The sequence below is a fragment of the Stylophora pistillata genome, chromosome 11, assembly GCF_964205215.1.
Source record: "Stylophora pistillata chromosome 11, jaStyPist1.2, whole genome shotgun sequence".
NCBI lineage: Eukaryota > Metazoa > Cnidaria > Anthozoa > Scleractinia > Pocilloporidae > Stylophora > Stylophora pistillata.
This window is the reverse complement of record NC_142529.1, coordinates 29,374,042-29,386,763: the sequence shown is the minus strand read 5'-3', so window position 1 is coordinate 29,386,763 and position 12,722 is coordinate 29,374,042. Positions and strand designations below refer to the sequence as shown.

Here is a 12,722-nt window from a genome sequence, read left to right as displayed (position 1 = left end):
GAAAACATATGCAAAGATTTCTTCATCGCAGTCATCCACATCGCAAATAACGTAATATTTGATGCCACAGTATTTGTGTGTCTCCCGCCTTGAGAGCGACAATCACTCGGTGGCGCGAGATCTGGGTACAAGATGTGCGCAACCCGCGCCGTGATCAGTTATGGTCGTACTGGAAGAAGAAAGACCCTGGAAACGAGGTTTACCATTTCACTTTCATGGTTTCTTATGCTCAATCTTATGCGCTGCTACTGTGTTTTGTAATCTCGTTATAGAAAGGAAGCCTTATGGATGGTAAATCAGTTTTTCCTATTATTTGTATGATCAGGAACTGGATCTGGTAGCTCTGAACAGAGATTAATCAGGACACCCACGATAAATGCCTAAAAAAAACGCATAAAATGCCAATATCTTTGACTTTTTTTGTGACACAATCAGACAAACATTAACTCCTCAAGACCATGAACATTCGTTAAAAGGAAATTCAAAGAATGTGAGACTTAGTTTCATTGCTCAATTTATTCTACCTCACTCTGTTCAGAAGCTCTGTATGTAAGGACATAAATAATTTTTTTAGAATTGAGGTCTCCTTGAAACATACAATTTAGTTATTTAATCACACAGTCAAGCCACTGGTGTAACGTACCATCGCACTGTTCAAATTTAAACTATCGATTAGGAAAAAGGTATCATCACAAACAAGTACAATCAATTATCATGGTCCTTAAGCTCAGTACAAAAAGTCATCTCCAAGCAATATTTTCTTTATGCGATATTCCAGGTGGCTCAATGTTGGAGTTCCATCGGGAGGAACTTTTCCATCTTCTACATGAAAAATTCTCTTTTCATCAAAACCTTTCGGTATCCAGTCATTCTCGGTTCTTTCCATAAAGTTAACGATGAGGAGTCTGTTCTTGACTAGTTCCTTATTCTCTGTGAACTCTTCATGCATAATTTTCCCGTCAAATGTGATGTAATCAGCGTATTCTTCTTGCTGCTTATTTTGGATGAGGGACAAAGCTTGGCGTGTCCCAACCAACACAACACATTCACTGTCGCTCAGTACTTCCTTGAAATCTTGTTCCCTCACCAAAATGTTCTTGATACTTCTCACTTCTGAAATCCTTCCAAGCTTACCTTGAAAATAACTCATAAGACGCCATGCCTTCTTGCTATCGCTTTCAGTAAACAAAAACAATGAGCATTTCATTCTTGACATGTACTTGAGTTTGGAGATAGAAACGAATTAGCTTACTCCACTTTCCTTCAGATGCTCTTATTACTTGCCGACAAGAACAGTCGTCGAGGCAGTGAAAAAATTCTTTGCTATTACTCTGATATATACGATAGGAAAATACGTTAAATGCACTTGAAATGAATGGTGAACTGTAAGTGAAATAATTAACCATGTGAAGGCTTTACTGTGATCGGATTTTCCTAGCACCTCGAAATAGTTGAAGCACAATGGAGGGAGTGCCGGCCAAAACTCGTGCTCATGCTTCACTTTTGGAGTTTGGAATTTCTCACAAAATATTAAATCACTCTGGCTTTGATATCGCACGTAGCGATTACGTTCTTACACGTCTTTCACAACTTTCCACCCGCGTTGATTTTAGATATTTTTAGAGTTGTTTACCATGTGGCATTTACCTTCATTAGCGGTGCTACGTAGACAATTCCAATCTAATCGAAGGTATTGGATTTACATGTAACAGCAATCTTTGGTCTGTAGTCAAATTTTTTTCTGAAAGGGAAAGTTTATGTAATGGATTATTTGTGTGTTCAGTTAAGCTCTAAAATTTTACTTTACAAAGGCTCGTGGCAAAGTATAGGCCATTTCCGAATTACCTTTAATTTGGCCCTTTTTCAAAACGAGGCCTAATGCTTAACCATTCTTGTGAAAATGATTTTAATTTACATATGAATGAAAACATTTTATCAATATACAACATACGATGAGCACTAGGACTCGCTTTGAAAATGAGACTTTAATCTTTGCCCAAACTACTGCCCAGTGGCCACTCGGTTTTCAACTGAAAAGCGGATAATTCCTGGGGATGACTTGGCTTTCTTGTAGTGTGCGTCCGGCTGTTGAGGTACCGACTAACAAAAAAGAGCCTGCTTGCAAAAACGTTCCATTTATTTACCCAAAAGATGGTTTTTGTTTAGTACATATAACTTCAATGTGGCTAGTGTTAAAAGATCCAGGAATGAGTAAAGGAGAGCGAGCTGGAAAAGGCAACGTCCCAGGAGATCAGCATGATCGTGCAATTGATCGCTGTCGTGACTATCAGCAAGATTTCATGGGAGATGAATTTGACGAAGAGTTCTGGTTTAAGGTAATGAATTTTAAATATATATATATATCTATATTAAATGCCGAGTTTTGTAATGTATTTTTCAGCTTTCTGTAAAATATTTTGCGATATGTTAAATATTTTGTTGACCATTAGCTTGATCCTTTTATCAAGATTCATGAAAAGCAGAATGAAGGGTTGTCATGGAACAGAGCTATGGATGAAGTTCGCGTTGAAAAATTGATTCGGAAGTACAAGGAAAGCGGCGAACTGGACTGTGAGGATCCAGCACTTTTAATGTTGAAAAAGTGGCCCACATCCGAACGATACAAAGACGATCCCGGTAAACTTCGTGGACTTGAGCAACTGGTAAGTTGATATCGGTTTGCATGAATGAACCTACTTGTCTTTCTTCTACAGGGCTCAACGTTAACTTTTTGTAGCGCAGACCAAGTGGTGACTCAACTCATTTCTTCAGTAGCCATGAATAAAGGCTGATAGTTTCTAAAGAAACTGTTTGGGGCTGCGTCGGTGGGGGTAACGAAATAATTTGGATATATCAACAAAGTTGAAATGGTAAATTGGCCACCGTAACGATTATAAAAGCTGACATTTCGAGCGTTAGCTCTTCGTCGGAGCGAATAGAGGAATTGTGGGTTGTGTGTGCTTTTAAAGGAAGAAAATGGAGCTACGTTATTGGTGGGAACATGGCAACGAGAAAAACACGAACAAATTAGTGGAATGAAAAGCGTTCGTTGATCCCTGTGGGATTTAGACTGCCGAAGTAGCCATATGCAGAACTTTGGTCGCCAAAGAGCGCGACTATTAGGGTGATTTTTGCTTCACAGCGAGAGATGATTACACTGTACGTGAGGTTATGAATTGCGAAGATGTTTGTTTAAATTTAAGCAAATTCCTTCTTATGAAAAATCACCCTTACAGTGCACCAGAATGCCCTCTACAAAAACCCACTGAATTGTTGGATTCTGCTCCACCCAACTAGTTTACAACATTTTTGGTAAATGTGTAATACTTATGATGCTTTTGATGATGTGTTTCGTAGATAAATCGGTTTTTGGAGATTCTTTTAGTAAGTGAAGTTAACTCAGGGAACAGATACAGGGTGTTTCAAGATGACTGTGACAATACAGGATCTACCCTGCTGCACTATGCAGCAGAGCTTGGCTTTTTACAAGTCACCAAAACACTTGTGAGGAAGTATCCTCAGCTGATGACCATGACAACAAAAGATCAGTTGGAACCTGTGAAGAAAAGAGCCATGTTACCAGTGGAATTGGCAATAGAAGCAGAGAAAGACCATGTAGCTGCTTTTTTGATCAGAGTAATTTCTAATGAAAGGTAGAAACACACTTAATATGTAAATAAACATGCATATAATTTCTACAAGGTAGAAGTTAAGGTCCAACAATTTATCATTTTTCCAGTCATTTGAGCATAAAGATGAATGAGGTTTCAGTTTTCAAATGAATAGAATTCTTTTCTTGATGAAGACTGGACAAGAGAGCTTTGTTTGAGAAACTTGATCAAACAGAGCTCTAGAAATTACTTTTGAAATGATGAGTTATTTTGTCTGTTTCTTTCAGTATTCAAACCTTATTTTCTTGGACACCAGGCAAAGTAACCAATCCTAAACCATCGGTCTTCAGTTTCAAGGCAATTATTGAGAACCCCAAGATGACGGTGAGCTTGTTGTTATGGCATACAGTCAAATAGACCTTAGATTTACTTTTTGATCTGGTAATTGGATTGTTAGGTTATAAAAAGTTGCTGATGCATCCTGGAGTTTAATATGCATAATACATTACATAGGCGCTCAAAAGTACCATTTTTAATAAAAAAAAAAGTAATGGGGAAACCATTTTCTTTAACTAATTCCAAAACGTGATAGGGAGGGTGGTGCTTCCATTTATATTCTCTCTTCTGAAGCTCATCAATAATTATTCTGAAGCCAGTTATATATCTAACGTAAGTAACACTTCTGCACTAAACCCTTTGATTTTGTTTTGAAAATTTGGACAACTTTCCATCTAGAAACTCTTTAGAGAAGTGAGTCTGGCATTCAGGTGAGTGAGGGAATGACTACCCAGATGCCAATTACTTTCTCTGCACACTTACCATGTTCGTAGGACAGAAAAGACTATCACCATAATCTACATCATTTTTGTTGTCATCATCATCATTAATGTAATCATCTTCATCACTATCATTGTTATTATTAATAATTATTAATAAGATGTTATTATTATTATTATTATTATTATGTTGTGGCATGCAGCATTGTGGTAAAGATCAGACTGAGTATTACTGTTTTGGTATTATAATTTTATTATTTTTCAATATCTTTTAACTTACATGTTCAATAGAACTGTTTTAATGAAACATGTCATTGTTTTGCATACAGAAAACAGTAGTGGCTGTATTAGACCAGATGATGAATCCTCAGTGGCCATATCTTCCCCAGCGACAAGAAAACTATGAAACTGAAGAGAAGAGGGAAGCAATTGAAGGAGTCTGGAATACAATTTCAGATGATCCACTGATCTATCATTTTTATTATCACATTTTGGATGGAGATGAAGGTGGACGACCCCCAAAGATTTTGGCTTCTGATGGACACCAGCAGATAGAGAACAAATATTTTAACTGGAGAGGGGATTCTTGTTTACATGCGATTGCAAAGAGCAACAACAAGGTAAGATTAATCTAGAGACAGTCAAACCTATGGACAATTTCTTGGTGAAATATGTAAAAGCACCATTACTGAAATACATTGAGATAAAGTAGAAACATTGATATAGATATAATTGTATCAATTACGTACTATAACAGGAGTTTGAATCTTAGATCAATCTTACACCAAAATTGTTTTGGGCAGAAATTAGTTATTGATTGTCATTTTTAGGAGGCTTTGCAACATCCTGTGGTCAGAATGTTGATCAAAACAAAATGGAGAAGTTATGGGCACTTTTTCCTCAGGTAAATCAATTGTGTTTGCAGGCTTCATACTGTAAATCTGAGAAGTTATTCACATACCAGTAGGTATTGAATTATGTATTGATGTATCTCTAAGTACAGGTAACAAATTGAAGACAATTTTTATTTAGATTATTTATGCCACTGCACACATAATAAGCACGTGAAAGCACTTCTCTGCAGTATGATTAAGTCTCATTATAGTTTAGCCTGTAGTGCAGGTGTCTTATCAGGGTGAGTTAATGTTAAAAGCGTGCCATTATTTATTTAACTGGCCATGTTTAACTAGGTGTCAGACTTGATGGTAGGGGGGGGGGTGGCCGAAGTGGGAATGGGCACACCCCCACACCAGCCCCTCTCCTTACTTTTGATTGTCACTCAACCCCTTAGTACAGATTTCTTTCTCTCCCCAACCTTCTGTTGCCATTAAAATCAAAGATGGCAGCCATATTTTGCTAAGAAAATACTCAGCACTGGTTTGCCCAAATTACACCTGCTCTGCAGGCTTATTATAGATTTTGTGGACAGTGTAAATGCACGATACTGTCCAAATTTCAAAGCCTTTGATTTCTCAAAGGTTGATAACACTGAGAACTGAGTATTAGACACTGTTACCAAAAACTTAACGTTTATGTCTATATTTTCATTTCCAATCCCTTGCCCTTTATCCATTTTACTCCAGCCTGCAGAGGTAATCGATTTAATTACTTTTCCTTCTTTATAGCCTTCAAGCAGCATTGTTATGCATCTTCTTGCTGTTCATGTCATATTCTCTGCTGCATGCTTCTACCAGATGGGACCCCACCCAGTACAGTGGTGCACTGGACTCGCTGCGTGGATTCTGTGAGGTTTTTACCCTACTTATGGTTGTTTTCTACATCTGTGAGGAAATAAATCAGATAAGAATGTAAGTAACCATGGTGATCAAGGGTTACTGCAGAAATTTCATCAAGATTTCCTACTTGATGCAATATTTTGATTAAAGACACCACGTTTGAAGAAAAAAATAACATCTCAAAAATTTTAAAAGATGAGAGAAGTCATGGAATTTGTTTGTTTGATTTCTTGCAGAGAGGGGCGTTCTTATTTCACAGAATGGATGACCCTGTTTGACTGGTTAGGCCTGTTGTTGATCTAGTGTATAATACCACTACGATACGTGGATCATAAAGCTCAATGGATGGTGACATCTTTGGCCTTCTTGTTCAACTTCATGAGGATCTTTAAGTTTTCATGTGTGTCAAGGTAACCTGCAACTCTCAATTGATTACTTTAGTTCGGAAGGAGCACTGATGACTTAAAACTCATCCCTTCGTCAATCTGACCTCAATCTTATACTGACACTTAGCCAAGCGTAAACTGAGCGCTGTACTTGAAAGTTATAAAATCTCCTCGGGATCGCTTAGCAGTTCTTCTTCGATATATTATAGTTCAGATTGTATAGGTGGTCTCGTTTTCTTAGATTTTGAGAACAATTTCCGATTGCTGGTCATTAGTTATTAAAGAACCGTGATGGGCAGTCGACCTTATTTAAACGTGAGATCAATGACATTCTTTAAGTCTAACGCGCGGCATTCACCGAAAACAGCTTTAGTGTTATGGTATGTAGTTTTCATTTTAAATATCTTAGCGTATGTGATATGTATTTTTATAGGTTGATGAATTGATCGTGTTTAAATAAAGATAAAATAAAATAAAATAAAACCTCACGCAATTTCTAAGTATTTTGAGTCAGCGCAAACCGAGTGCTATATATGAGATTTATGAATCACTTCGGGATTATATCTTTCGCAGGACTACAGGATTATACACACAAACCTTGGCCAAGATTATTTTACATGACGTCACACGATCCATGGCAGTTTTTGTCGTGATCTTTTTCTCTTTCTGTGGTGCATTGACTTTATCACTCTGTTACTCCGGATCCAGGGAAAACCAGGAACTTCGCAGGTGCGTCTCTGTTGAGTATATCTCCTTAACAACGCTCTGAAGTTGTACTGGATAGAATCAAGGCTGTGGTTTCTTTCAAGTCAGTGAAACTTCTATTGGAATTAGTTTGATCTGCTCTTTACTGGCTAGGTTATGCATTTATTCAAACTTTTCTTGCCCTTTTTAAAGAGCAATTTACTGATCCGGGAGCTTGGATGGTAAACATAACGCGTGTGTAGTGCAAAAACCTAAGTTAAACATAGTAATTTTGATTTTAAATGTTGCTTTTAGTGGTTTTGGAGACGTCTTGTTGAGCGGGTTTCGTGCTCTGTCCGAGCAGTATCCGATGGTGGAAGATTACGCTACATTCAAGTTAGTGACACTATTTGTTGATGCCGTTACAGTACTGTTATTAGCACGTAACAACTGCTTCCATTTGTGTAGTAGCACTTCAGAGAAGCAGATCTGTAATAGAGAATCAGGAGGGGGGCATTGGGGCCTCTGGGAAACCGCAAAACCGGAGAAAAAAACCTCAAAAACCGAAAAACTGACGAAAAAAGGCAGCAAAACCGAAAACCGCATGTAAACCTGACAAAACCGCTACATTTTCATCTTTAAATGAGTCAAAAAGGAAAAAGCGAAAACCCCATCAGAGTTTTCGTGAAAACCGAAAACCGAATGCAAAAACACGTAAAATCCGCAAACTGGTCTGAACTTCAAAACCGAAAAACCGAACCTTTTTGGCCCAAAAACCGAAAAACTGATCCAAAAAACAGTCAAAACCTAAAATCCCAAAGCCCCCCTCAATCAGGTTTTGGTCACATCTGGAGTTTGTATATTGGTGATCGTTAGGTAAGTCAAACTTTATTCTTTTCTTGCAGCTGGCTGTCAGTTCTACTGATGATGGCGTACATGGGAACAGTGACTGTAATTCTACTGAACATTCTCATTGCACAAATGAGCACGACCTACACTCAGGCCAAGAAAGTCGCTCGCCTGGAATATGATGTGGATCGGATTTTACAACTCACGCGCATGGAGAGATTTCCTCTTCTGGTTAGTATAACCATCAGGCGATGCGACGCCATTTGTCTTTAAAGGGTACAAACCAGCGTGTGTGATTGACACGAAGAGCGATCACATTGATGCTGGGATTTCATTAGAAGCCGGCTACCGGCGAATAGTCCTTTTTACAGTTCCCGGCGCCATATTGAATGTGTAACCGCGCAAACATGATAGCGAGGTTAGTGTTGAGTCGCGTTGCGAGTTCTAGTGAGAGTTTAGTGAAATGTGGTGGTGCTCTGTCCTTTTCATCGAGATATTTCCAGAATGAACGATACTTTCCCTACGCAGGATATTCCTTCTTCTTCTTCGAAAGGAAGAGGAAGACACTGTGCCGCTTTTTGGTTGTGCTAATAGCTATTATGACACAGCAGGCAATCCAACAGGTCTGCATTTCTTCTAGTTTCCGAATGACTTCCAGCAGTGAATCAGGTGGTGCAATCTCCTGAATCGCCAGCATGGAAAGGACGGATTCTTCATCACAAAATCAATTTTTTTGTGCTCAGAACATTTCAAAAAAGAAGACATGCGAAAAAACGTGGGCAGGTCGCTGGAAATTGGTGAAAGGTTTATAATGTTTGTACGGTTGTTTTGTTGCTTGGATACCGAAAGAAAATGCCTGCTTTGATTTTCGGTATTGAAGTGTTTGTGTTGGGATTTTTGTTTTGGGGGGGGGGGATTTTTTTCTCCTTATTAAAATGGTGATATTTATATTTCTTTGTGTACTGTGGTCTTATACGATATCTGTGAACTGAATGTAAAATTATAAAATTGTAATGTACAATTAAAATGTAAAATTATAAATTTATAAAATGATGAGTTTAATTATTATATATATGGGCAGAACCATCTCGATTTAACTGGTCAGTACCGAAAAAACTATGGAAAATGCCTGCTAAAAGGGTCCCGGTAGCAGCTGTGACAACTGAAGGAGAGTCATTTGAAGTTGAACAGGAATTATTTCACCAAGAAGTTAAAGCACCTGTGTCAACTGTCAATGCTGCTTCACCTTCACCAGCTCAAATTTAATATTCAAATTGATTTAGGTGTAATCTTTCCTTACATTAAGAAATATTAATATTAATGTTGTTAGTACTCAGGGAAAAAAAGATGATGTTGGGCTTGTAAAATCAAGATAAGGTACCATTGTACATTGTGTAAATAAGGGAAGTGATTGGCATGACAATAAAACGCGAGTTAAACTATGTCTTTATGGGAAGGAGCTTCAAAATTCTATTCTTCAAACATAACATTTCGAAGAGCCTATTGACAATAATTAACATTATTATTCACAGGAGAAAAAATAAACAGTTCTGTACAGTCTAAAATAATCCCAGTTGTTGCATATTGAGCAAACTCTTGCAGCATATTTTTGTGAACAAGTTCTTGTGCTGGAAATGGGAAAGGTTCTTTCAGTTCCACATAGTTAAGATTAATCCATGTAATGCAGATTCTGGACACCAGGCTCTTGCTGATCCCAAATCTATCAGCAAGATCTTGTACAAATAACCCAGCCTTTAGTCTCATAAGTATGAGCAAAAATTCATCCAAGAATGACAATTTCTTGAAGGCCCCAGCTTACTTCTGTTATCATCTGTTTGGTATGGCTGACTCTCTTTCGACAATTTCTCTCCCTTCCAGTACTGCATCTTTGCCAGCACTGGGTCAATAAAATTATAGAAGCTTATGAGTGCTCCATAGTTTGGGAATCCAGTATAAAATAGAACCGCAGACTCATCTTTAATTTTGTCAATTGAAAATTGGCACGCCAATAAATATCCCCCTCATTTTCAACTTCACTTAGTTTTTCTTTCAAGTCAGCTAATTGTACTTGCAGTGGCTCTATTTCCCATTGCAGCTTAAGAACAACTGATTGTTGCAGGGCTGGTGAAGATGAAGCAGCATTGACAGTTGACACAGCTGCTTCAACTTCTTGGGGAAATAATTCCTGTTCAACTTCAAATGACTCTTCTTGAGTTGTCACAGTTGCTACTGGGACCCTTTAAGCAGGCATTTTCCGTGTTTTTTTCGGTACTGACTAGTTTAATCGAGATGGTTCTGCCCATATATATAATAATAAACTCATGATTTTATTAAATTTTTAATTTTACATTTTAATTTTACATTATAATTTTATAATTTTACATTCAGTTCACAGATATCGTATAAGACCACAGTGCACAAAGAAATATAAATGTCACCTTTTTACTAAGGAGAAAAAAATCCCAGCATAAACACTACAATACCGAAAATCAAAGCTCCATTTTCTTTTGGTATCCAAGCAACAAAACAACCGTACAAACATTATAAACCTTTCACCAATTTCCAGCGACCTGCCCACGTTTTTTCGCATGTCTTCTTTTTTGAAATGTTCTGAGCACAAAGAAGTTGATTTTGTGATGAAGAATCCGTCCTTTCCATGCTGGCGATTCAGGAGATTGCACCATCTGATTCGCTGCTGGAAGTCATTCGGAAACGAGAAGAAATGCAGACCTGTTGGATTGCCTGTTGTGTCATAATAGCTATTAGCACAACCAAAAAGCGGCACAGTGTCTTCCTCTTCTTTTCGAAGAAGAAGGAGGAATATCCTGCGTAGGGAAAGTATCGTTCATTGTCGAAATATCTCGATGAAAAGGACAGAACACCACCACATTTCACTAAACTCTCACTAGAACTCGCAACGCGACTCAACACTGACCTCGCTATCATGTTTGCGCGGTTACACATCCAATATGGCGCCGGTAACTGTAAAAAGGGCTATTCCTGCGGCTAATCTCCACAATGGAGCCGCCTACTTTGGCCATTCTGCCTCCCAGTTTTTGCGTGAATTTTTTTAAACAATCAATATATTCTAAAGGCAGTCATCAATAAAGGTGTTTTTGTCGATATTTTGTCTCTTTTTTGGTTGTTGAGTGACTTTTGTAACCAGTTCTAACAATTCAATCAACAACACGATCGTTTCGCTGTGCGCCATGTTGAATGGACAGAAGAGAAAGACTGGCGACAAATCTGCCTCGATTACCGCTGAATTGTCTTCCGCCTACTTCCGAAATTAATGAAATCCCAGTAAATGTGCTGTGGGTACGTACCAATGTGAGTTAGAGAGAGAGGACGGGAAGAATTAGTTGTTCTAGTTGACAATGAAGTTTCTCCCTGCAGAATTTACGCATGAAGTATTACAAAGAGGGAGAATGGATCAGTGAAATGAAACTCGCAAAAGGTGGGTATGGAAATACTTGGGATAGATGTTTCTTAATTAAACATGTCATCTTCAAGTGTTGTCAGTGGAACGTCGGCTAAGAAATTAAGATTAGAGAGGGAAAAAAGTTGCTGTTGCTAACTCGTGGACAAGATAAAACTGGCTGCTTATGCTCTAAGCCTTTCTCTTTTTTGCAAGCTATGTGGCAGTCGGAACAGAGCAGTTTCTTCTAATATTTTAGTTTCAATTCGTCCGTGGAGGCAGGCTTTGAGTAGCAAAACATCCTGAAACTGTAATGCCGAGAAATTTCATTATGTCGTTACATATTATCTTGGTTTGTTTGCAGAGCTTCTTGAATTCAGTGAAGATCGTAATCCCTGGGAGTCGGTGGAAGGGAAACTTATAGAGATAAGGTAGCCACTATGTCTCCAATGCCTACTTTTTTTCACAATCAGCTTCTTTATTAGCGCCATCAACCACAAAGAGCGCATTCGAAAAAACACGACCGAACTGTCTACATTCGGAAAACGTGAGGGATCAAGTCTGAATTAGGTTGATTGAGAGGATCACGGGGAACAATATAAATCAAAGTTGAATTATTGGATTTCCCGTTGTTCGTCAGTAAGCTGACTTATTTCTCCCCCCCCCCCCCCCACCCTTCCTTTTTTTGTGTGTCAGCAGTTTTTCTTATTGCGAGTTTCTCTTTCCAGGGACGTTATGAGAAAAATGGTGAAACAGATGAGGCCTGGACGGGAATAAACGGATCTCTTGGTGTTCTAGCTTGACGACACATCGAGAGATATATTACTTCGGTAAAAAGATAGAGAAATTGTTGTTGTGAAGTTGAGGCCAAATTTCTCATTAAGCAATAAACAAAGCCGCTGTGATAACGACCAGTTTAAAAAAAACTGCTTTTTAAAACACACCACACTGACACAGTGGTGGTTATGAAAGGAGATACATAAGAAATGGATATCACGCAGGGGATGGTAAATGTAAACAAGATAAGTACCACCGGATCTTTCGTCATGTTCATATTTCTTTACCCGTCTTGAAGGCGAGATTGTCGTTAAAAAAATTTACTTCTCAGTCAGCTCATCTTTGCAAGCAATTCAATAGCGAAGACCATTTATACTGACGCACCACTACTATGCTTCGCAATGAATACCTTACACCATGTAATTGTCGCAAATTTCCGTAGAACAAAGCCGTTGTCTCAAGGGTAATCTATTGTATTCGCTGTT

General features: G+C 38.2%; 1 protein-coding gene across 1 annotated transcript; it reads left to right on the top strand.

Annotated features, from left to right (window-relative positions):
- The first annotated feature begins 2,180 nt into the window (after positions 1 to 2,180).
- On the top strand, positions 2,181 to 12,647 carry LOC111347709 (uncharacterized). Its single transcript, XM_088737744.1, is given in 14 exon segments — positions 2,181 to 2,336; positions 2,451 to 2,663; positions 3,358 to 3,653; positions 3,899 to 3,995; positions 4,717 to 5,007; positions 5,218 to 5,291; positions 6,013 to 6,195; positions 6,360 to 6,533; positions 7,083 to 7,238; positions 7,509 to 7,589; positions 8,099 to 8,273; positions 11,439 to 11,499; positions 11,825 to 11,891; positions 12,189 to 12,647. Coding segments are annotated over 14 exon segments (2,073 nt in total). The 3' UTR covers positions 12,238 to 12,647.
- Positions 12,648 to 12,722: the final 75 nt, after the last annotated feature.